A 23,657-nucleotide genomic window follows, 5' to 3' on the forward strand; every position below is an offset into this window, starting at 1 on the left:
CATTGCGAATGGCTGGCATTTGCTCCTAGAAGAGTTGTAGCGTAAGAACCATAGGTCATACTGGCAAGAACCTCTTACCACAGAAATGTTCGTAAGAGAAACCTTCCAATTCTGTCGCCGGACATATTATTAGAAAAGGCAGCCTGCAAATGGCATTGAGCATTTAAAAACAAGAAGCTTTGAGAATTCAGTTTCAGGTGTCAGCCAACCCTAATCTGGGGCGTATTATTACCAAAGACAGCCGGCCAATGAGAAACACATCTTAGGAGCAAAAAGCTTTGTGAATTCCGCCGAAGATCTTCGACGTCACGGCCATGTAAGCTGGTGACAATCGGTAGATATTACTGATATGCCGTGGAGTGGCGTAGCTCGCATGTTTGCCTGCCAGAAAGCCCTCGATGTAAGTATACACAACGGGCAGCAGATCACCACGTTGAAAACAGAGCGCACTTGACGTGATCGAGTATGCAGTGCTTCCTGTCAAGTACAATTACATATTTTTGAGCTATGGCCTGTGAAGGCAATACACTGTCGAGAAAACGTCCTAGTATAGATGAAACTTTTTTTTGAAGCCGACCACCTATCCGCAGCGATTATGCGTGCAGGGAAAGCTCGAAGAATCGTGCGAGTGCGAAAATCGGTCCGCGCCGCACTTAACGTTTCGCTACACCTCGCGCGCTTGCGTGTGGAATAACACGGTCGTGCATGATGATTTTTTTTTTGGATGAGAGCTACGCGCAGGATCGGGAGGCAGAAAAGCAGGACTTGCCGTACCGCGAGGGCACCGAGAGCGACATCGCATGTCACGCACGGTTAACCGCAGAGGAGCTGACCTCTACGGGGCGTATGCCTCAACCTTCGCAGTGCGCCTAGTGAATGTGGCATGGTCGCATTTCTAAGCGTCGCTTTTGCGCATACAAACCGGATTCATGTGCGACCGAGGCTGCAGGCTGCGCTGCCACTTCGAAAAATCCAGGCGCAGAGCGCTTCCAACACCCCCCCCCCCCCCCGCCCCCCGTCCCCACCCTGCCGATTTGGTGAACCCCGCGATGCCTGTTTGCCCAGTCATGGCTCCGCCCAGTCTGCGCTCCTGGCGCTTTTTGAGCTGTTCATTTTGCTATCAGTTCTGATGTCGTGTAAGGCGCGCAATTTCGTGCATATTTGCGAATGTTTATGTTTAAATAATTTTAATAAACTTTTTCTGCCAAGCGCTGTTCCATTGTCACTTGGGGCCTTCCTCTGTTCTATTCTAGGCTGGTCTTTTTGCTCACAATTTTCTTTATTTTTCTCGATTTTTCGCCAGAAATGTAGGATGCATGGGATGCATTCCAGGGCTACCATAATTCTTGACTGAAAAATGAAAAATATAATGCTACTTATGAAACAATCTCGATTTTCTTTTTTTGTTTATTGAAAGGAAACATTATATATATATATATATATATATTGTAGAGAAGGATTGGAACGATGTAGTGGGTCGTCCTCTTCAGCGCGTTTTGCTCATGAATGCCGCCGCTCATGCTGAGAGTCCGTGCCCTGCTCTAACGGTCGGTCCCAAACGCCGGTGACTAATAAATGCCTTTGCAAGTGGTGGAGGCTGCTCGCGCCTACAACGTCATCCCTGGAACTTCGATCCCGTACCCTACGCACAACCATGACTGAAGACGCATCCCATCAAACGCCTCCTACTCCCTCCCAGCAAGTGCCTCCTCAGTCGGTCCTGTGCTCCGGTGTGCCTCGCCACAGGAACTCCGCCATATTCAGGGGCGCGGAGGACACCGACGACGAGGACTGCCTGACGACATATGAAAAAGTAAGCGCCCACAACAAGTGGGGCGATCCCGCCAAACTGAGCAACGTGCTCTTCTATCTCGCGGGTGTCGCCAATCTCTGGCACAACAACCATCAGACCGACTTTCCAATGTTGTCCTCGTTCAAGACCTCTTTGGTGACTGTGTTTGGTGGACCTGCCGTGCGCAAGCTGCGAGCGGAATTGCGTTTGCGAGAACGTGCACAGCAGCCGGGTGAATCCAGCTACATAGAATACGCACTTTACTTGTGTAAGAAAGTCAGTGCGGCGATGTCGGAGTCCGACAAAATCAGAAATGTCTTCAAAGGGATAGAGGACGACCGACTATATATGTATATATATATATATATATATATATATATATATATATATATAGACACCAAGGAAGGGGCAGTACACTGAGTTCCTACACATACTTTTTTATTGTCTGCATGCTTGCTTGAAGTATTCAAGCTGCTGTAATGGAAAAAAATTCGACATCACGATTAACAGGGAAAATCTCAGCAAACTGCCATTTGGAGATGAAATTATGTTTAAATAATTAGAAAAGGCGGCTGGCCAACGTCCTTACGGTAGTTCGCGTCCTTACGAATGAAAATATTTGTGAAATATAGACCTGGAGGTGAATTCTGATAACTTTTGGTTTACCAGAGCACCTCGTCAGTGGCAAGCTGTCATCACTAATGACGTGTTCCTTATCGTGATTGACCGGGACCTATTCTTACAAATTGCCATAACGTACAGACTGTTTTGTAAATACGGGCGCTGCGGCTTAATTCACGAAGCTTCTCGTTCCTGAGAACTGCTTGTCATTAGTCTGTTTTTTTTTAAATTTTAGTGACGTCTCAGTCCGCACAAATACTCTGTAGTCTGCTGAACCTTTTGTTGTTCTAGTTTAGTGTATGTACAGCTAAAAGGAAGTGTAGTTTTACCGGTAATGATGAAATAACTAATTCCATCGCAGTCTAGACACCAAGGTCGAAACTTAAGGTTGCAGTCCGCGCTTGTGCCTGCGACGAATGCACCATGCGTTACAAGTCCCGGGTGCACGCGCAAGTGATGGTATGGTATGAGGAACTTTATTTGGTCCTGAAGGTCAACCATAGGTTGACGCGGGCCGCTCCCACGTTGGGACTGTCAGGCCGAGCCCTTCAGCCACATCGCGGGCCTTCTGGACTGCCCGTAATTGGTCAGAGAGTGATTCGCTGTGTAGCATTTGCCGCCACCATTCTTCTTCCTTGTCACAGTCTGTGAAGACCGCGGGGCACTGCCAAAGCATGTGGTCAAGAGTAATGATGCCATTGCACTTATTACAGTTGATTTGAGTTTCACTCTCAGGATAGATCTTGTTAATAAAATATGGACTTGGGTATGTTCTAGTCTGTAGCAAACGTAATGTGACCGCTTGGGCTCTGCAAAGCTTACCGTGTGGCAATGGGTACTCCCTTCTGCTTAAATAATAATGCTTCGTGATTTCGTTATATGTTAATAATCGATCTCTGTGTTCCCCGGGCGAAGTGTAAGTTGCTCGGTCTTGAAGAGCACGGCTAGAAAGTCCTCGTGCTGCTTCATTTGCCACCTCATTGAGGTTTCTCCGAGCTCCGTCCACTACCCCCAGATGTGCAGGAAACCAGCGGATTTCAATCCTCTCGCTGTTGACCTTCTCTAGTAATTTTGTTGCTATCCGTGTCACATATCCGTTGGTAAAGTTGCGTATGGCTGTTCTAGAGTCGCTGTAAATATGTGTCCACCGATTAGCCCGAATGGCTAAGGCGATTGCTACTTGTTCTGCTACTGTTGGGTCCTTGGTATAGACGGTGATGGCATCCCGTATGTTACCTTGAGTGTCTACAACAACGGAGTGATGAAAATTTTTTTTTGAGGCTTCCTGACTATCTAGATGTTTGCTTCTCATGATAGATATACGCTCTGTGCGACGTCACACCTTTTTTCCTCTCTGCTTAACTGTAACCCTACGGATAAAGTTGGCGCGAAGCTGCATTGAAAGTGGAACATGCCAAAAAGGGGAGTAGGTGTCCGGGCACCTAGAGCGAGATTAAAAGCCTTGTAGCACGATCGTTGAGCGGTGTGTTGTAGGCCGGCCAAATACAGCATCGATACAGTCTAAAAATCTGGGTTCGAATTCACAAAACATTTTGTTCGTAAATGCTCTTTGTCATTGGCCGGCGGCTTTTGTTAATAATAATCGCGACATCAGCATTGGCTCAAGTTTTCTATTCTAGCATAAAAGGTTCTTGTGAGTAAGGGCCCAAATTTTCGTGGGGATATGTTTCTCCTCTTTCTGAAGCTCTTTGGTCGCACCGATTTGTTCAACGAGTAGTAATGTTTAGCACTAATTGCTTGCGTTTAGTATTACATGCGAAACGGCACTAATTGCTTGGTGATTTTCCTAATGGGGGGAAGGGAGAGGGGGGATAGGCCTGTTGGAGTGTGTAGGTATCCTAACTCTGGTTCGTCTAGTTTATTTCCTTCATCCTTGCCTTGTTGATCTTTCTTGGCAGCGTTATTTATGTTAGGCCAAATTTACAATTCTGGCATGTTTAGCTCCCTGTTTAGAGAAAATGGTGTGGCAGGGCAAGCGCCGGAATACCTAAACAATGCAAACCACCCTCCTCCTCTATAGACTTATTTAAAAGAGCAGCTGTGAGCAACAGCGGCGAGCCTGCCAGAAGTGTGTATAGGTCAGCTAATCGGCCACATCATCATTGTTAGCGCTATATTGTTAAGTCGACCGCACGGGAAGATAGCGTCATTAACGGCATTGTCAAAAAAATCTGGGATTTAATCTGGTGAGGCACGCCGAGGTGGGAAACTGCGGATTAATTTTGACCACCTGGCGTTCTGTGACGTGCACCTAAATCTAAGCGCACGAGCGTTTATTTTTTTTTTATTTTTCCCCAATAGAAATGCGGCCACCGCAGCCGCCCTCGAACCAGTAACATCGACGAACTGGCCCTGTGTGATGCGAAGGTATTCAAGTTCAGTCGCCGGCTGGTGAAGTATCGCGAAACTATTCGCGACTGCTCTGCGCCCTCGTTCCTCAGAGTCCTAGATTAGCTATAGCTTCCCAATGTGGCACTACACCAGTATCTAGTGAACCTTTCTGAATCTCACTTATTCTCGCTGAAGAAAAAAAGAAAAGAACATCTTCTGTGGAAATCCAAACGGGGTTACGTAAGTGTCCTAAATGAAGCCAGACAGCTGCATTCCAAACGGTTGCTTTCAGGACGAGCCTCGGGAATGCATCAATCCAAAAAAAGCGTCAACAAAACAAAGGAGCTAAAATACCATGGTGGGAAGGAAGCCTGATAGCAACGACAGCATTAACGTACACAACGCTGAGCCAAACAGAAAAAGAAAAGAACAGTCCGCGAAGTCGAACAGATGCGGACTCCTCTTACGGCTGCTTGGTTTGTCCGAGACGGTACCTCGCAGGGCACGCCGTGACTAACAAGCTCGACAAGAAAGACGGTGGCCGGGCACGTCTCGAAGCGTGAAAATGTGTCGCGAGTCAAGGGCACGCTCCGCGGGGCGTCGCGGAAGCGACTCGAGTCCTGCTATTCGCGCACTCGGTGCGCTTCTTGGAGTGAATCCGTGCGCGCATGCAAACCCTTTGAGCGAAATGCGTAAGCGTAATGCCATTATGCGTACCACAGCTAACCGGAACCTGAATGCGAGACCAAAGTGGAGAAGTGCACCACGTCCAGCAGAGGTCTAGGAGGTTCGTTGTGCTCATGTGCAATCCTTGTACTCTCGTGTTCTCGAATGAGCACAGATGCGCGAGGTCACTGGACAGTGCGCGTTCGGCTCAGGGTCATGGACGGATTGTTTCTAGTGCACTGCACGTGTTCGCAATTTTCCCAACCCAGCAGCTGTCTGGCGCGCAACAATCGAGAGGCTCCAGTTTGGACAAATGTAGACCGCATCGCCAAAACAATCGCGCCCATGTGTTGTCCAGCAAGGCGCTATGTGATGGATGGTGACAGTTTTGTGACAACGTTCACGAATGTCAGCCTTTCTTCGTAACAATCCTAACCAGTTTTTATCCATCGACGTCATCCAAGAAGGCTTTCTTTCGCAGGGACTAGTCATTCTGAAGCTTGCTTGACCTATATTCGTAATTATTTTTTTTCTTTTCGTGCGGTATAGAGTAAATGTTAAAATCATGCTTATTCGTAAATATGCTGTTGTTCAGAAGAAATAAATTGCTCCCGGTCATTCGGGGGTGTCATCACTATGCCTTTGATCATTAGTATCAATAAAAGATCAGCATCGCCGCTCTTCCTTTGGAGGAACCGTTGAACCTATCCCAACGCTCCTACAAGCGACTATTGCCGTTTGTGAAAAATTACTCTGGCAGCTCCATTATTCATTCGATCACTGCAGTTATAAATGCCGTGCGTCACTGCAGTCCTTGTGATGTTGCAGCTTTCCTTAGAGGTCCAAATCCTGAAATCCGCGTGGTAATACAGCTGGACAGTTAATACTGCACTGACGCTCAACTTTTCTGCGCTAGCGCCTCCAGCCAAACGGTCCTAACATGCAAGCAAGCGCTGTTGTATGGCATAATTGTATTATACAAAAATATTCTGGTTCGCCTTCGTTTGTTAATGCCTATATGCACCGCGTGCAATGCGTTCTTTTATATAGCCACTCGCATGTACATTCATATCCGCACGCGTCCCGACCAGACAAATGAACTGCCACTTGACTACCAACCTACAGCCGAATTCTCAATCACATTGATCATATTTTGACGGAACACTTGCCATGTCAAGCAAATGAGCGCTTTCTATCGCTCATTAGTTATTTACAAACTCATCGGGGTCGTCGAGCCTCGCTAAATGTAACACTGCTCGAACAAATTTTACTTGACCACACCTAATATAAGTGACGATGTTGGTAGCACGGTTTCTATAATATATGTGTTGATTGTAGCCAGGAGAAGATCCAAAGTAGCCTCAATAGGGTGCAGCGGAAGCTCGGGCCGCCCCCCCCCCCCTTTTTTTTTCTTCTTGATCCGTCAGTGATTGCAGCATGCGCCTGCTGCAAATTCCATGTCTATGAAGTGTGCGCAAAAGCGCTTTCTCTATGTAGGCCACCTGCGTCACTGTAGCATACGCGTGACGGTACAGGCCTCTCTAATAAAAAACTATTCCAAAGGGTTATTGCCTTATTTGCGGGCGTTTCAATGCAGGAACATGGCGCGACTCACTTCTCAAGCAACGCTGCTATTTTTGTGCCCTTATGAAATTTATATTACATTTACGTTGTCCCACTGTTATGTCATAGCATCAACCCAATATATACAAGCTCTTGAGTGAACTATTATTTATGGCAGTGCGCGTGGTTGTAGATCCGGTGGCTTGGGCGAGACTCAATTGAGTACATGTTGTTTATGATCGAGACATAACCGTTTAGACGCACATGTGGACGTACAAAGAGTGTGCAAAATAATCGACAATCAGTCATACGCTTCACGTTTGGACAGTTGACAATAAGGTTCGTAACTGCTTATTAATACGTGCGGTGTCAATGTTGCATGCTAATATTTTGAAAATTCAGAAACATAGGTTCAAGATGCCTTAGAACAACTGCAAACATAAGTTGTCAGGCAATGTCAGTCAGGAAAACAGATATGATTTGCAAGTTCTGATAAAGACTACGCTACAAACAGTTCGTCATTCTTTCTAATGACGATAGCACTTGTAAAGATCGTGAAGGTGTCCCCGTCAAATGCCCTTGATGGTCGGTCTGTCTTTACAAGATGCCGCCTAGAAAAAGAAAATCTGTGTCTTCGAATTGGGCCCAGACTCATTACATTTCAATGCGAGGCAGATGAGCTTTTGATGGAATAGCCCCACGGCAGTTCTATTGAAATTAAGGAATAGTTGCAGCATGTTAAGCCAGCTCGACGCCCGAGCGGTGAGGCAATTAGACGCCTCGAGCCTGAAGTTGAAAGCAGAGTGAAAACGTACCCATACTTCTCGCGTGATACAAAATTAACCTGAAACATTTGCCGGAGCGAACGTCAATGAATGAGCAGCCCCTACACATTGTAACATGGCGTTTGTGCATTAGGCGTCATAAAATGCTTCGGTAAACGAATTTATCCAAGTAAGCGTGGGTTTAGCCTTCTTCCATCACTATCGCATCTCGTTGACTCATAAAATCAAATTATAGTCTTCTTTTTTAATGCATTGCATGACCCATTGTCTACACCTTTTTGCATGGAATAGTCCTGTTCCACTCACCCTACTTTGTTTTTATTTGGATTCCTATGAAATATTTTTTTAGTGCTAGCTGCAATATTAAACAGTTTTAACACTGTTTCCTTTGTCATCTCTTCTACGCGAGCAATTGTTATTTTCCACCATCCATGCGCCTCGATACTCGACCTTTGTTTCGAAATTGCTTTGCCGCGTAACTTTTCTGTGTTGAAGTCCTTGCCAACCACTTTAGGGTCTTAATTCCCTCTTACGCCTCAGCCTCTTGTTGTTCACCGTACTAGCCTCTGCTTATATTATTACACCGATCCGCAACTCGAAATTTAAAACTAGGTGCTTGCAATACTCTTTCTACTTGCGCAATTCGCCCGCAATAGCCGTTTGTGGCCGCGGACGTACAAGTGGCATGCCACAAGCTCTTATTGTGCGGCTTACTAGCCATGTTCAAAAGCCGTAATGCCATGGCCGACATTAAGGCAAATTACTATTGTTGTCGCGGAAGGCGTTCGGCTATGCAGGGTGTCCCACGTAACTTGAACCAAACATTAAGAATATTCAAATACTACGTAGCTGGACAGAACCGAGGTAATGTTGTCTGCCGTCGCTCGAAGATACTCAGATAATCTTTGTCACTTTGCCTAATTAGATAATTAGTCTTAATTAATTAAGCAACTTTTCAGATATTATAATTAGATGAAAAGTGTGAATGAGAAAATTGTAGAGAAACATGAAAAACTCCCGATGCCGCTTTCTGTTATTATCGAATGTAGTGAATTTGGTCCCTGAAGCATAAGACGTTTAGGATGTTGCGGAGAACAGTGAATAAGCCTCACAGCCACCAACAGCACGTTAATATACCGGAAAATGTAGCACCACTATTTTTGTAGGCATGGTCTGCACCTTGTGCCCGTTGATCAACCTTTTTTGGTCCTTCATCAGTTTTTACCGCTGAAGGTGAGGCGAATAATTGGTAACAGTAATGAGCGAATGCTCCTGTTTATGATTCAAACGCGTTGACTTTGATGCCATATTAAGCTGTATAGTCAATGCACATAGATTTGGCGCTGAGCTATTACTAGCTTGTAAGAGGTCTTCATAACTTTTTGAAAGTTGCTGATAACGTCGTAGCTATGGAGCTCGAGGTTTCATAGCCAGCATAATATTTAGGTGAAAGACTGTCATGCTAGGAGGTGCTTCGCAACTAAGGCCGATGCCAATTGAGTTCTAAAATTTGTTGCAAGAGCAGCGTTACGGCTCACTCGCAGCTCACGCCTGCGTCCCCAGCTTCGCCATTGCGGACTGCATTCCCCATCTCTCACGTTCTCGCCGTATGTACCGTATGTGTATATAATCACACCGAAAATCTAGGCAATCTCCGGCAATTGTTTCTCGCCTTCCGTTGCCTCATCCGACGAGTGGGTGCACAAGCAGATCACCACAGCGTCGGCTCCGTCCCTTGAATTGGGTCAGCCTGTGCAAGCGCATATGTAGCGAGCCAGCGACGCGAGAACAGAACGTCCGCGAAGGCTCACGCGACTATGCGTATATATGCACGACGGAAGCGATTTAATTCCGCGTTTCCCGCTCGAAACTGCTCCAGTGCGTTCCGGTCGCCTCGTCTGGGTCGTCGCGGGCTTCCCCCGCCCTGTGTGTCTGTCATCGCGCCCTTCCCCGCTTACGCACAAGGGCGTCTCAGCAGGAAGTGCAGCGGCCGTCCCAGCCACCAACGGGCCTGTCTGTCAGGGAGGCGTGAAGGTTAAGAGCGGCGGCTTTTGCGGGCGCGCTGCTCCTGTTTGCTCTTCTCCTCTCCACAGCGGCCCACACGCATCCACGCGCGTCGAGAGGGACACGCTCGCATTGACCTCTGCAACCCATCGGAAGCGCGGAGCACCCGCAATCGGCAGCGCGGGTGAGTTGATGCGGAATGAATAAAGGAAGACATTACTCATTGTTCCTCGAGCACGGAGGAATTGCGGGCAGTGCTTCTCTTGACGCGTTCAGCAACCGCTTGACATTACGAGTGGCTGTGCGCGCATCTCTATAGGCAGCCCTTCAGCACCTCTCACTAAAGAACCGGCTACTTCTTGCTCCTGTTTCAGAGACACCATTCAATATGATTCACATCAAAGTCACATTTTGTTCGTAAGATGTGTTAGTACTTGGGTGGCCGCCTTCGCTGAAGATGTGTTGCCATTGTTTGTTACTGTTACTATATTTGGTCTTTGTTCTTACAACTGATCGAGCGTAGGAACTGCTTTTTGAATAGAGGCCGTCTTTCGTAAATGCCTCAACTGGGCTGAGCCTCCCTAGGCTCCATGCATTTTCTTTATCACTCCTCTTTCTGTCGCAACTGCCGTCCGCAATTGCCCATCGCCAGGCCGCTCGAGTCGTTATCAAGCTGCTCGCGATCATGAATGGTGCCTATCACTGCGTCAGCCAATGAGGAGACGCTAAAACGTGAAACAAGTATTGCGAATAAGGATCCAGCGTTGATATTCACAAGCTTTTTTTATGCGAGTGACATCCGTTATTGGCTAACACCGAGCCGATTGTCAATTATTACGCCCGATCACTATCATACGTATTCTAAATGTTTTCAGGTGATCTTGTATGATAACTAAAATTGTGTTTCGTTTAATGCTCCAGGATCAAAGTCATTTAGCACACTGGCAGAGCACTGGACAACGGTCTTAACCGCCATAACAGACTTAATGCAGCAGACTGCGCGGGTAATCTGAAAAGTGCTATTTCGTGAACAAGGGTTTTCAGCTGGGCTTGCTAGTGCATATTAACTTGTGGGTGAACTGCGCGAGGACGGGACAAGAAAGGAAACAAACACGAGCGCAGACTATCAACATACGATTTACTTGAAAATACTCAGAGCATGTATACTTAGGCGGATGTGCACGTGGTTAGTCGGGGAATGAGTCTATCTGTTGTCTAAGATAGCCAAGCTCCTTATCTGTTAGATCGATTGATCGGGTGCTGACGCATTTGTCCCTTCTGTGGATTGCGTGGGCCTCAAATACTCCGCGCGTGAGGTGATTCTTGTATGCCTTCAATATAGTGCTGCGCGCAAACTCTGGTTACTCACACAAACTACACGTGTCGACGTGTAGCGGTTGCCAACTAGAGTTTGCGTGCAGCACAAACGGTGGTGCCGGCCCGCTTTCCTTTGCTTAGCTCTCGACGGCTGTGGGGCCTGTAGCGTAAAACTATTCAAATATGTTTTTATTCCATTCTCCTGATGTCAAATTTACGTAACCGCCGACGCAAGCATAGGGCGGTGACCCGCAGCGTTGCCTCAGCAGCCCAATCAAACGCTCTCCTCGTTTATAGGAGGTTCCATTTTTTCTTTTGCTTTCAAAAACGAATAGCGTTGCCTACATTGAACCGCTTTTCTTATCTAATTGGCTGCCAAGAGGCGAGAAGCACGCTAATGTGGAGAGGATTTTGATGTGGCCGAGCGAGCGGGTGGTGCCGGCGTCTGCGATTGGTCTGCTTTCTCTTACTTAGCTTGCGATGACTGGTTGAAAATCGCGGCGACGTGCAACGGAAGGTTAATAATGTCGCTAAAACGGATCTTCCGCAAGGAAGAGTTGGCAGAGCGATGTGCTCTGCCAACAGCGCCGAAAGTGCTCGATAACGTTACACAAAAAACTTCATTATATGCAAATAAACACATGCTCTCAGGCACGTGCGAGTAGCCAGAGCCTGGGCTATCTGGGGCCATCTTTTATTCCTTTCGAAACGGGTAGTCTCCGGTTATCCAGAAAAACAAATTCAGTTTTTATTCGGCATACTAACACATCTTTAACGCGGTCATATCACTTTCACGTGGTGAGGTTTCGTTGTTTTGTGACGTTGCGTGACAGACAGGTGAAGTGGGTGCAGCCCTAAAACTCTTGACCCATAGAAAATGGCTAATGGCGAAAAGACGTCGAATCAGAAATAATTATTTTTCTTTTGTTCGGTCTACTCATGCATAATCATTGTGTTCACGTCATTTCAGATGGGGAGGTATCATGGTTTTCATGATGTCGCATGGTAGACAGGCGAAGTGGGGGTGGTCCAAAAAATTTTTGACCAATCGCAGCGGGCTGATTGCAGAATTGGAATGGAAAAGTTTGGAATTGCTTTAGGTTATAGCGCTCCTGGTTGAAAATCGCGGTGGAATTAATGGAAGGTTAAAAAAGTTTGCAGGACGTTCAAGATTCGCGTTTAAGAATGGAACGCAATAGCATTAAAAGATCCCTGACTGGTTCTCACGCTCTCCGGCAACTGCAACTTATGTAACCGTAATGTTCACCGGTAAACGCTGGCGGCGAACGCTATGCACAAAGGCGAGCTTACTGGTAGAAACGCCGCCTCTTGCGTGGGTCGCGATGCGGCGGAGGCGAGCGCCATCTGTAGCTGTTGCAAGTAACCGGGCGCCCCGCTTTATGGCCTTTGAGATTTGTGAAAGGAGTTTGTGGTTTAAGTTTAAGCCTAACAGAATTATGTTTTCTCGCATATTCAAATTACAATCCGACGCTATCGTGTATGTAGGTTGTGTGTAAGTCGTACTTTACGATCTTTCTCACATATTTTACCTTGCGAAATTCAATTAGTTCAGTAACTTCCAGTGGTTGGGTATGTGTGGTTCGAAATGATTTTTGCTGTAACGATGGTCGACACTGGGCGAGGTACGCCGGACTTAACGTGCTCGCGTTAAAATGTCACTAAATTGTGTCCTCACCGAAGAAGAGTTCGTGCCGGAAAGGCTCAACAACGTTATGACACGTAAAATGTTTATTATACGCAAATAAATCCATTCTCCCCAGCGGCTCCGAACAGCCAGTGCCAAAGCGATCGGTAGGAAGACGCCTTCTATTCTTTTCGGAACGTGGCCATCTCTGGCTATTCCGACAAAAGTTCAGTTTTTTTCGGCCTATTAATGCATCCTTAATGTGTACACGTCACCTTGACGTGTTGAATTTTCGCGGTTTTGCGATGACAACGGACTGGTAGGCGAAGTGGGGCAGCTCGAAAACTTTTGACCAATAGTGGAGGGCTAATGGCGAAAAAGGTGTCGAATAAGACAAATATTTTACTTTTGTTCTGTCTAATCATGCATAATCAGTGTGCACACGTCCTGTCAGATGGGGAGTTCTCGCGGTTTTCGTAGCGTCGCATAACAGACAGGCGAAGCGGGGATAGCCCGAAAAATATTTAACCTATGTGAAGCGCTGACGGCATAAATGACATAAAAGCAGTTTTGAATAGCTTTACCTTATAGCGCCCCAGATCACGTACGGATTCGCCAACCCTTGACCTTATACTTAAGTATCTTTCTACCGAAAGTGTTGACATCGTGCACATCGACCGCCTCGGGAACATGTACTGTATCAACCTTGCATGTAAGGGTGACTTGGTTCCCCTATATGCCAAGGTCGGCCACTTCCGGCATACAGTTCACCCATTTATTCAAAAGCCAGTTCACTGCCTGAAGCTTGGACGGGTGAAGACCGCGTGTGTACAAGATCAGCGGTGTGTGTCCGATGTGCGGAGAACCACACAAAAGTCACCTGCCGTGCAGCGAACTTCAGGTGCTCAAACTGCCAGGTTTGTCTTGGCGCCACTTAGAAGACTGTCCTCAAATTAATAATGAGTCCACTATCCTCAAAGAAATCTGTGAAAGTACGACCCATGGGAGAAGTCACTGAAATCACTGGCGTGACCGACCTCGTCGTCACCGACAGTCTTCCAGGCAGACTACGGCAGCTGGGAAGGAGACGCGTCTAGAATTCCAGTACTTCCTACGCCTCCAGCGCCACACACATACGAAGTTGAAGGCAGCTGAGAGACAGAAGCCGGCTAGCCTAACTGTTCAGAAGAATGGCTTACGCTATCGTACACATAGTTTATGAAAGAGTCTCAGTGTGTTGTCCCACCTGTGACAGGCACTACACGCGCTGATGAAGTGACAGTTGAAGCTAGACAAGTCATATGCGTACTACGGTCATTAGTGTACCTCATCCATGTACTTCTTTTTAAACAGCTAGCACACTATGTCTGCTCAAAGTGCGATGTATGAACTCGATACTGAGGGACCTACTTACATACCTTCAGTAGAGGAATGATCCACTAGCTAAAGTCATTCCGTGCACAGAAAATCCAAAAGTGTCCTCACCGATTGTCAGCGCAGAAGACGGTGCGCTGCCTTAAGACAACTTCCCGCGCGAACGACTACATACTAGCGTGTTCTTGATTTCGCTCATGTGTTGGACTGTCCCTGGTAGTGTTGCACTCTGTCTTCTTTTATACTTTATCCTCCATATTGCCATCCCCCAGCGCCGAGTTGCAAACCGGATATTGCGATCTAGTTAGCCTCCCTGCATTTCCTTTTACTCCTCTCTCTGACTCTACCGACTACTGAACCATGAGCTCAGCGTCGGCATTCAGCGCTTGAAAGTGTTGCTTCCTTCTGCTTGTGAAGCACGCGGCACGAATCTGGGCCCATATTCACGCACAAGAAAAGTTATTTCGCTAAGCAATAATTAATTTAGCTCCAAGAACGCGATCACATAGAGGGGACGACATAAAAACAGGACGGGGGCTTACGAACGTTACATATGTTTGTAAGAGGAACTGCCAGTCAATAGCGATGTTCGACATTCTAACGTAGGCGGCCGGCCAATGGCAAAACGCACTTACAAACGAAAAGCGTTGTGACTTCGAGCCCAAGAGACGAGATATCTTTTGGCGTAACGGGGTAGCACTCAACCTGTGATTAATACAGACCTAACGACACAAGTGACCGACCCAATTTCTTCCCGATTCTTCAAACAACCCTTCCCCTCCCCATTCCACCACAACCTTTTCTCTGAAAGTTTGTGCCAGCGTCGTTTAAATTTTGTGATACAGAATGAACTCGGGTGGCAGTGGAAGCACGCCATGAAGAATGATGTACAACTATATTTGACATGCTCCTGACAACGTCTTCTATAAGTCAACGTAACCAAATAAAACTGAATCATATATGAGAACCATCCAAGCCATGCATCCATTCACCCATTTCAGAAATTCTGAAATCCAGGCTCTGTAATATACTCATCATCTTAGTCTCGCTCGGAAGCGAAACCGCATATAGTTTTCCTGAAAGGTCATCTGCACTTCAATGTCCCGGCTTGCAGGTTGAGGGAAAGCTAGCTAGCTAACCAAGCTAAATCTTGAGCACAGGAAAACTTTCAGAAGCATTTTTCACTTATTCTTTTATAATTTAAACTTTAATCATTACAGCTGGATAAACAGCGGTTAGGCACTGTGTCCGTCCCACTGTAACAGAAAAAAGAAGCTACCTAACCCTCCCCCCTCCCTTCACTTTTCACAAACTTTAATAACACCCTCACAAATCTGAAAAGTGGAAGCCGTTTACGCATGTGAGGCGAGAAGAAACTGCAGCAGCCGCATTAATGATGACGACTGCGAAACGAGGGCGGGGAGGACTCAAGGCATGAAAGTCCCAAGAGAGAAGAGGAGGTGACGAAGAGAGTAGCTCAGTTGGCAGCTGTGCGGGAAGTAGCCTAGTCCGCCAAAGTCTGCGGATGTCATGGAAAAGCGAAAGCAACGGTTTCCTCTTGAGAGCACGCTTTGAATCCGGGATATCGCGGCCCTTACTTACAAAAAAAAGTCCTTCACTAGAAACTTTTCTGTGAGCCTCTGCCAGCCAATTGTAATTTGGGAGATACTATTATGCGCGAAGGCGGCCGGCCAATACCAATGTGTACTTACGAACGAAAAGTTTTGTGAATTCTGACCATATAATAAAACGGGGTTCCACTAGCTGTTACCTATATTTCCGGATACGGAATAGGCGGTCTTTTTTTTTTCCTTTCCTGACAAGACGAAAACTTCTTGAATAATTTTTAGTTTCTAGCAACTTCATTTACGAAGCAAACTCACTGTCGATAGCTTCTACTACAGTTCTTTGTATTTAAAGACGCCAATAATTTTCAGTTAGTCTTCGTGGTGGATTTAAATCTTTACTATTATTCAGTTAACGTTGGGGGCCTACGATAATACGGGCGAGGATAACTTCACAGGTGTGTCTGTCATGAAATGGCGAATGACCAGCCCTTAGGACATTGGCCTGGCGCTCACTGAATTAAACAACGCACATGTGACAGCCAAAGTATCCAAAGCCCAGTCTGCCTTAATGACTTACTACCGTTTCATTTGCGCTTGGACGTCAAGTTTATCATCACTTAAAACAGGAATAATGCAACGACAAATAGCATAAATGATAGGCTTGTCTTTGCACGCATCCATTCCATGTGTCTATACGAGCTGATATTTCGTACAACGATTACCCTCAAATGACTGAAGCCGCGGGTAGCGTCCAGACAGTGTGACGTGAAATTTATTCGCCATAAATCACGCTTACATGTGTGAGGCGCACGTAGCGCTCTTTCTTGAAGACTACCTGCCGGCGAATAGCTTTTCTAATTACTCTGGCAGCAGCTTCTGAAACGCCGCTCGTTCCGAGGCTTTGCTGCTTTAATCCGAATGCCTCACCGCGACTAAGCATCGGACGCAAGTGTGCACTTTACAACTGGCGTACGCGCACACATAGAAGCGCGGGAAGTCCTCGAGAGACGAGAGGGAAGAACCGAGGGAAGAACCGCAGTCACGAGCGCCGAGGCACAGCGCCCGGCGTGGCTGGTTGTTGCTCGAAAAAAACAGTGACCCTTCACGATGGTTCCACCTGGCGGTCATCGAGTTTCCATGATGAGCCGTAAAATAGAAGACGACAATCTAGGTTGTTTGCACGGCGGCCCACTAAATGGAAGCCTAGCCCGCTTCTCCCAATTTCAGCCGGCACTGCGGCCCTGCGCGCGGTGTGTCCTAGGGCGAGATTCCTCGCTAATACACCTCTCGCAGATCCATTCGCCAATGTTGCCGCTGCTGCACGCAACGCGAACGCATTGCAATGTATTCAGTCGCGGTCATGGGTGGCCGACCACGGAGAGCTCGGCCTCTGGGAGAAAGATCGGCAGTAAATTGAAGACCTGGCTCTAGTATCGTCACTGGAACATAAACGAAGCGGGGAGCGGCCAGTTCCCGTTCAGCTGAACACAAAAATATGCCCCCTCGCAAACTGCCTCCGCCGACGCCGGTAAGACGCACATGGTTAAATATTTTGTAGTGAAGTAGCTGTGGCGAGTTTTTGTTCACTTTTACACGTTTATCAAAGGAGCAATATAAACAAAGGAATACAGCGACCAACTGTCAGCGTCAATCTCACGCGAGCGGATTGTTAGCGGATTAAGAATAAGGTAAAGGCAGGTTCGCAAGGCCGTAGAAAGGGAAAACGGTTTGAATTTCGATTCCGACCTCCGTCTGTAATTACATTCAGTAAAGGAAACTTATACTTAACCTACTCAATACTGGACACTCTCACCCCCTAACGAAGTCGTAATAGTTGATTTTCAAAACACAATGCGCGAGCCTCAAATTTGCATGATAAAAAATTGGCGGTTATGGTGCTTAATTGAGATTGTTATTATTTCTATAAGGCACATGACGGTCATATAATTGAAGGAATTTTTAATAACTATACTTATGAAGCGTAAATATACAGTGTGGTCGTAAATGCTATTAGCCGCCGTTGTCTTCGTTCGCGGTAGAGATCCTCGGCCATTTTCTTCCAACTAATCTAGTACAGGGAGCAGTATTTTTTTCCCCCAAAGGAACGCCTCAGGGAGACAAAAACTTTCAGCCCTCAACGAGACGAGAACGGTGAAAGAAGACAGGAGACACACGAGCGCTGGCGATCCGTGGTGATTCATTGCCGTCTATTGCTTTATCTTCGAATAAATTACAATACTTGCGTAAAAGAAAGCAAAAAATAAAAAGAAAAGAAAAATAGCGTTCGTGTCTCCTGTCTTCTTTCACTGTGCTCGTGTGGTTCTTACCAACAAGCCCGCACAGCCACATTATTGAGCCTCAAGGAGCGCGAGAACCTAATCGCAGCATAGAAATGCTGAGCATCCTTTTTCGCGCAGTGCCAGCATACACCCTGGACTGTGTGGCGCCCACAGTCCAAAGTGCGTTTTTTGCACGGAAACACGTATACGCGGAGGACTCGCGTAGACTTCAACCTAGCTCAGGCGGAATTGCTCACACCGCTGCGTTTTGTTAGCCCGGAACCGGTGCAGTAATCGGTGGTCGCCGATTCCCCGAACAGTGGGGACTGCGCTTTTTGTTTTCGTTGTATTGCGCCATTATTGATGATCCTGTGTGAAAAGCAGCGTCGCCTACATCGCGCGGTGCAGCTCACCTTAGCATGAACAGGATCCGAGCAGCGTCGTAATCCACAGTGGTGGGCGCTTCTCGCGGTTGGGGCTCGCGGCGGCGACAGAGCAGGCGGCGTGACCCTGGTCGGCGGCGTGCAGAGCGGCGTGCGCGCTTCGCTGGTCGCCGAGTGTGCTGCCGAAGCCGTTGTCCGACAAGGAGGGGAGCCGTTCCACTTTGCGCCGGTGCGCCGTCGAGGGGAGGCGAGCAGCCGCGAGGGAGACCGGTATAAAACGGCCGGCGCTGGCGGGGCGAGGTGTAGCAGGCGAGGGGGCAGCGAGGGTAAAGGCGGCCTCTGCCAGTTCTCGTTCCGGACCTCCGGAGCCACTTTTGGGCCAGAGAGGGCGCGAGATTTTGGAAAGCAAGATGCGCAGGTGATCGCCGTTTCTAGAGCACGCACTCGGAGGCTTTTGCATATCGTCGGCTAGCCGGGCGCGGGCGATTCGACGCGCTGCGTGTCGCGGGAGCGCCTTCTCCGTCTCGTTCTTGAAGGAATGTCTCCTTGTCGTCGCCTATGCTATTTCTCTGCTTCCCTACTGGCTCAGGCGAACTAACCAAGCGTGGATGCACTGCATTGTTTCCCTTCGCCCTGTCGATGCGTGTGCCTTTGTTTCTGTGCGCGTGTGTGCTTGCAAGTGCAGCGTCACTAGAAAAGAAAGATCAATGGTGTCATTTGAAAAGGAAATCGCTGCTTCTCACCTGCTGCTCATTCACGCACAGACCGCTGATAAACCCTGTGCTCTTTCGTTCTCCCGTGCTTCTGTTCGCCACACGTACGTGAGTGCGCAGTTCGTTTGCATGTCTCCCCTAAATACTTGGCAGAAAATACAAGAAAATGTTCCCGTAATTCGCACAAATCTAGGCTGAACATCAAAATATACTCCGTCACTACCCCGTTCTTACTTTTCTTTAGAAGCCAGTTACTCGCATGGGGGGCTGCGCTGAACTAAGGACGTACGAGCAATTGCATATTCCGGAATGAGGCTGCGATAAACTCCAACTTGCGACAAACGTTGCTCAGTAAAATTACATCGGCAAAAGTGTTACATCGCGCATTTGCTGCTGTATAAGTGAGGCGCTAATTCTGACATGTGGTCATTAGCACGTAGGACAAAATATAAGACATCTTTCGTTTATTCCTTTCATCCATATATTGTTGCGCCAAGCGCGCGTAGGGCAGTTGTAGATGTTTCCGGATATGGCGACACGGATGCCGTTTTCGGCTATAGACACCACCTAATCTTTTTCGTGAGAAACATTCTTTATATTCTAATTCTAAACGAGCAATAGTGACGCGTACCCAGGTTGGACTGTCAAGAAATGCCGGAGAGAACTTATTTGTGCGTGTTGGAGTCGCGCGACGGTGACTGAATAGCGCTCGATGTTGTTCCGCGCTAAATCGTCAGGTTCTGATGGAGGAAACCACGTATTTGCCCCAAAACGTAGAGCTGTGCTGCACGCGAAAAACTTGGCGGAAGTTGCGTGCGCTGCCTTCAAGCTTTCAAACTACTGCACTACAGCTGAGAGCGTTCTTTTTATGCATATGAGTGCATCGTTGCGTTTGAAAGCGGCCACGAGAGGAAGCGCGGTCTTTGCAGAGATGCAAAGGTTGTTCGTACATTTGTTTGTATTTGCTAGTTTCTCACACACCGAGGCACTTCCGCCAAAAAGAAATAAATAATAAATAAAAAAATGGCTGTGGCTTAGGTAAGGTTAAGCCCAGGATGCGAAGCATACTAGCCTTTATTTTAGTTGTTGAACCACTGTTTAGCCTGGTGAACTGCTGTTGCTTGGCTATATTTGGTTCGGCTAGACGAAGAAACAACTCATGCATTACTTCTTCGCCTTCAAGAGTGGAACGCGACAGCGTTCCCGTCGACCCGCCAAGGGGTGTAAGACAATGGGCTACAGGGCAGCGACTACGCGCCCCGCATTGGACGCGGTGAGCGTCGAGCAAAGCAGCGTTCGGCGCGGCAACGAAATGTGCGCCTGAGCAAGAGACGCACGCCTTAGAAACAGCGCGTTTCTAAGGCAACACCGCATTCACTAGAGGCGCTTTTGTACCGCTTTGAAGCGTTGTACTCGTGGCTCAGTGGTAGCGTCTCCGTCCCACACTCCGGAGACCCTGGTTCGATTCCCACCCAGCCCGTCTTGCAAGAGTTGAGCCAAAGCCACTTCTCCTCTGTCGTGACGTCACGGTGTCACGTGATTTCATGGTCACCGCCGCGCCTGAGGAGCTGGGTTGAGCCCTCGTAATATGCTTCGCATAAAACAATCAAAGGCATCTGAACCCAGATAATTTTCCTTGGACTTTAGTATCAAGTATATATGTAGCAATGAAGTGGGGAAATTGGCCCAAAGTTACGCGTAACCGTGGTTAAACTAGCTACTACCTAAATTGGTTCATTGTCGCCCGAAACTGCGGTGACTCTAAAAAGTGTGTGTCCACCCCCACAAAGGCACATGTGGTTTAATCGAATGAAAAGGGCAGCCCACGAACAAAGGTACGACTCACGGCGTTCCTGTTGGGTGCATTCCAAATGGATGCAGTTGCAACACATCAGACGAAGACTAAACGAAAGGCGAAGGTTGTATTCCATTGAACAGCGCCGCTTCCCCTGCGGAGCGGCTGCTCTATTTATTTTTTTCCCTGTGTTCCCTTTCCGCAGTCTATCACATATTCAGTGGCAGGCAAAATGGTGAGTGCGCGTTGGTCTTGAGGAACTGGAGACCCCTTCCGGGCGCCTGGATGCTGTAGTAACCCATTTCACCACTGGGTTCGCCAGAAACGCAAATGCCGTCGCGGAAAGCCTCCATTCCACCCTGACACATGTACGTCACGAAGCGGCACTGCTGGCGATACTTGATCGACTCGATGTAGTAGAGCGGGGCTCGACCATGGTCGCAATCGATCTCTGCAAGGAGACAGTGTGTGCGCACAACATATAGAGTGAGGAGATCAGCAAGACAGAGGGCATCACATAAGCGCGCTAATCGCCAGCTGTTAGATGATGCTGTTTAGATGAAGCCGCCATTTAAAGAAAGGGGGATAAATCAAGGAGAGGTAAGGTAAAGAAGTCAACCAGACGAACGTCCGGTTTGCTACCCTACACTGGGCGTAAGGAAAAGGGGCGATAGAAATAGGAATGAGGAACAGAATGAACACTGCGTGTATGCGGGAGGATGCACCGCACTATAAACGGTCATTCAAGCGGGTGTACTTCATGTACTGCACTAGGGCACGAATCATGTTTTGTGCCATGGGGCGCTATAACGTGAAGCTATTCCAAAGTCTTAAATTCCAATTCTGCAACCAAACTCCCCGCTATTGTTCAAAAATTTTTCAGGCCACCCCCACTTCGCCCGTCTGTCGCGTAACGTCACGAAAACCGCGATAGCTCCCATTTAATATGACATGTACACACTAATTATGCACGAATAATTATTTCTGATTCAACGCCTTTCGCCATTATCCCTCTGCTGTTGGTCAAGCTTTCTTGGGCTGCGCCAACTTCTGCTGTCTGTTACGCGACGTCACAAAACCGCGAGAACTCACCGCATCAATGTGACGTGGTCGCGTAAAAGGTGCATTAATGTACCGAACAAAACTGATTTTGTTTCTGAATAGCTGGCGACTGCCCCGTTCCGAAAGGAATAGAAGATGGCTGCCCGCCGATCGCTCAGGCACTGGCGACTCGCACCTGCCAAGAGCATAGATTTATTTGCGTATAACAAAACTTTTTTTGCGTGGCAGTATAACGTTATCGAGCACTTTCAGCACGTATATACCACATCGCTTTGCCAAATATTCATTGCTGAGGACCCGCTTTAGCGACATTTTTAACCTTCCGTTGCACGCCGCCGTGATTTTCAACAAGCAATCGCAAGCTAAGTAAGGGGAAGCAGAGCACTCGCAGACGCCGGCTCCAACCTCCTCATCCGGTTATCGATTTTCACTGCGCTGACTCGGCCCCTTCGAGACCATCTCCACTTGATCATGCTGCTCGCCTCTTGTCAGCCAATTAGATAAGAAAAACCGCTCGATGTAGGCAATGTTATTCGTTTTGAAAGCAAACAAAACTGACCTCCTATAAACGAGGAGAGCGTATGATTGGGCTGTTCAGACAACGCTGCGAGTTACCGCCGCATGTTTGCGTCGGCGGTTACGTAAATTTGAAGTCAGGAGAGTGGAATAAAAGAGATTGGAATAGATTTATGTGGTAGGGTCCTTGATCTGTCATATGTCGTGCAAATATTTCTTATGTAGTTGCACAGTACATGACATGGGTGGTACGTGCTTTCATCTGTAAAGCATGCCCAGTGTAAGCAGAGCTGCCTTTTTATTCAAAAACGCGCCTAACAGAGATAAGCTTCAAAGACAAGTGACTGAAGTATTGTCACAACTTCTCACGTCATGCATTTATTTGCGCCTGGTGGTGCTAAACCTAATGACGAATGATAGAGCCGACCACAAACAGTGGTTTTATGTTAGAGCAAGAGCCGCTTGCAGCGACTATGGCTTTCCATGAATCGCTCGAACCCCGATATTTAAAACATTAGGCCAAGTCGATACCACCGTTCACGCAACTGTGAATCGCGAACCCCAGGGAAATCGTAACAGACAATCCAGAGTGTCGTGAAGCCGCATGTGTCCCTAATTCTTCATACCAAACTCTGAATCGGTCACGAACGCGGAAACTGTGTGCACCCTGAAATCTGAAACAAGGGCTGTGTTAAAATTTTGTCCGAACTTTGGCTTCATTGTTTAGACAAAAGGTGCCTCGTAGCAAAGAGGCTCAGTAAACGCGGAATGACGTCTCATTCCTGCAGTTTATGCGACCATGTATGCTGTGGGTAAAAATGTAGACTAAAATTTGGAATACAAAACGGAAATTGCTTGATTGAGAAGGAGGCGTGCACGCAATAGCTTGTCTTTCTAGTGGCTTTGGAAGTAGCAAATCTTGACTAGCGCTGGTGTAAACCATGTCTTACATGTTTTTTTTTTAGGTAACCATTGTGCGTGCTTCTTTCTTAAAATTTCATTATGGGGACGGCCAGCTTTAATTGTTGGCATAGATGGTGACGCAGTACAGAGAAGCTGCGTTGCAGGAAGAACCAGAGAAAGTGGTGCGGTTGTGTCATCGTCAAAATATATGGCCTCTAGTGGTGAGCAGTGGCTAAAAATCACCTCCGTGTGGAAAGGGCGTAGATGTCAATAAGCAAAATCGCAGAACGGGCAAGGATACACGACTCCTACACGTGCG

General features: G+C 47.5%; 2 protein-coding genes across 2 annotated transcripts in view; both read right to left on the reverse strand.

The window, feature by feature from the left end:
- Window positions 1-18,643, reverse strand: part of LOC135904847 (uncharacterized) — a 76,928-nt gene extending 58,285 nt beyond the window's left edge. Inside the window, exon 1 of the mRNA XM_065435832.2 lies at window positions 18,380-18,643. The gene's annotated coding sequence lies outside the window, so the exon portion shown is untranslated. The remainder of the gene's footprint in view (window positions 1-18,379) is intronic.
- Window positions 18,644-20,982: 2,339 nt separating this feature from the next.
- LOC135904827 (pancreatic lipase-related protein 2-like) overlaps window positions 20,983-23,657 on the reverse strand; it is a 62,792-nt gene continuing 60,117 nt past the window's right edge. Inside the window, exon 7 of the mRNA XM_065435812.1 lies at window positions 20,983-21,308. Within this exon, the coding sequence (XP_065291884.1) occupies window positions 21,067-21,308 (242 nt within the window). The 3' untranslated portion in view covers window positions 20,983-21,066. The remainder of the gene's footprint in view (window positions 21,309-23,657) is intronic.

The sequence above is a fragment of the Dermacentor albipictus genome, chromosome 1, assembly GCF_038994185.2.
Source record: "Dermacentor albipictus isolate Rhodes 1998 colony chromosome 1, USDA_Dalb.pri_finalv2, whole genome shotgun sequence".
NCBI lineage: Eukaryota > Metazoa > Arthropoda > Arachnida > Ixodida > Ixodidae > Dermacentor > Dermacentor albipictus.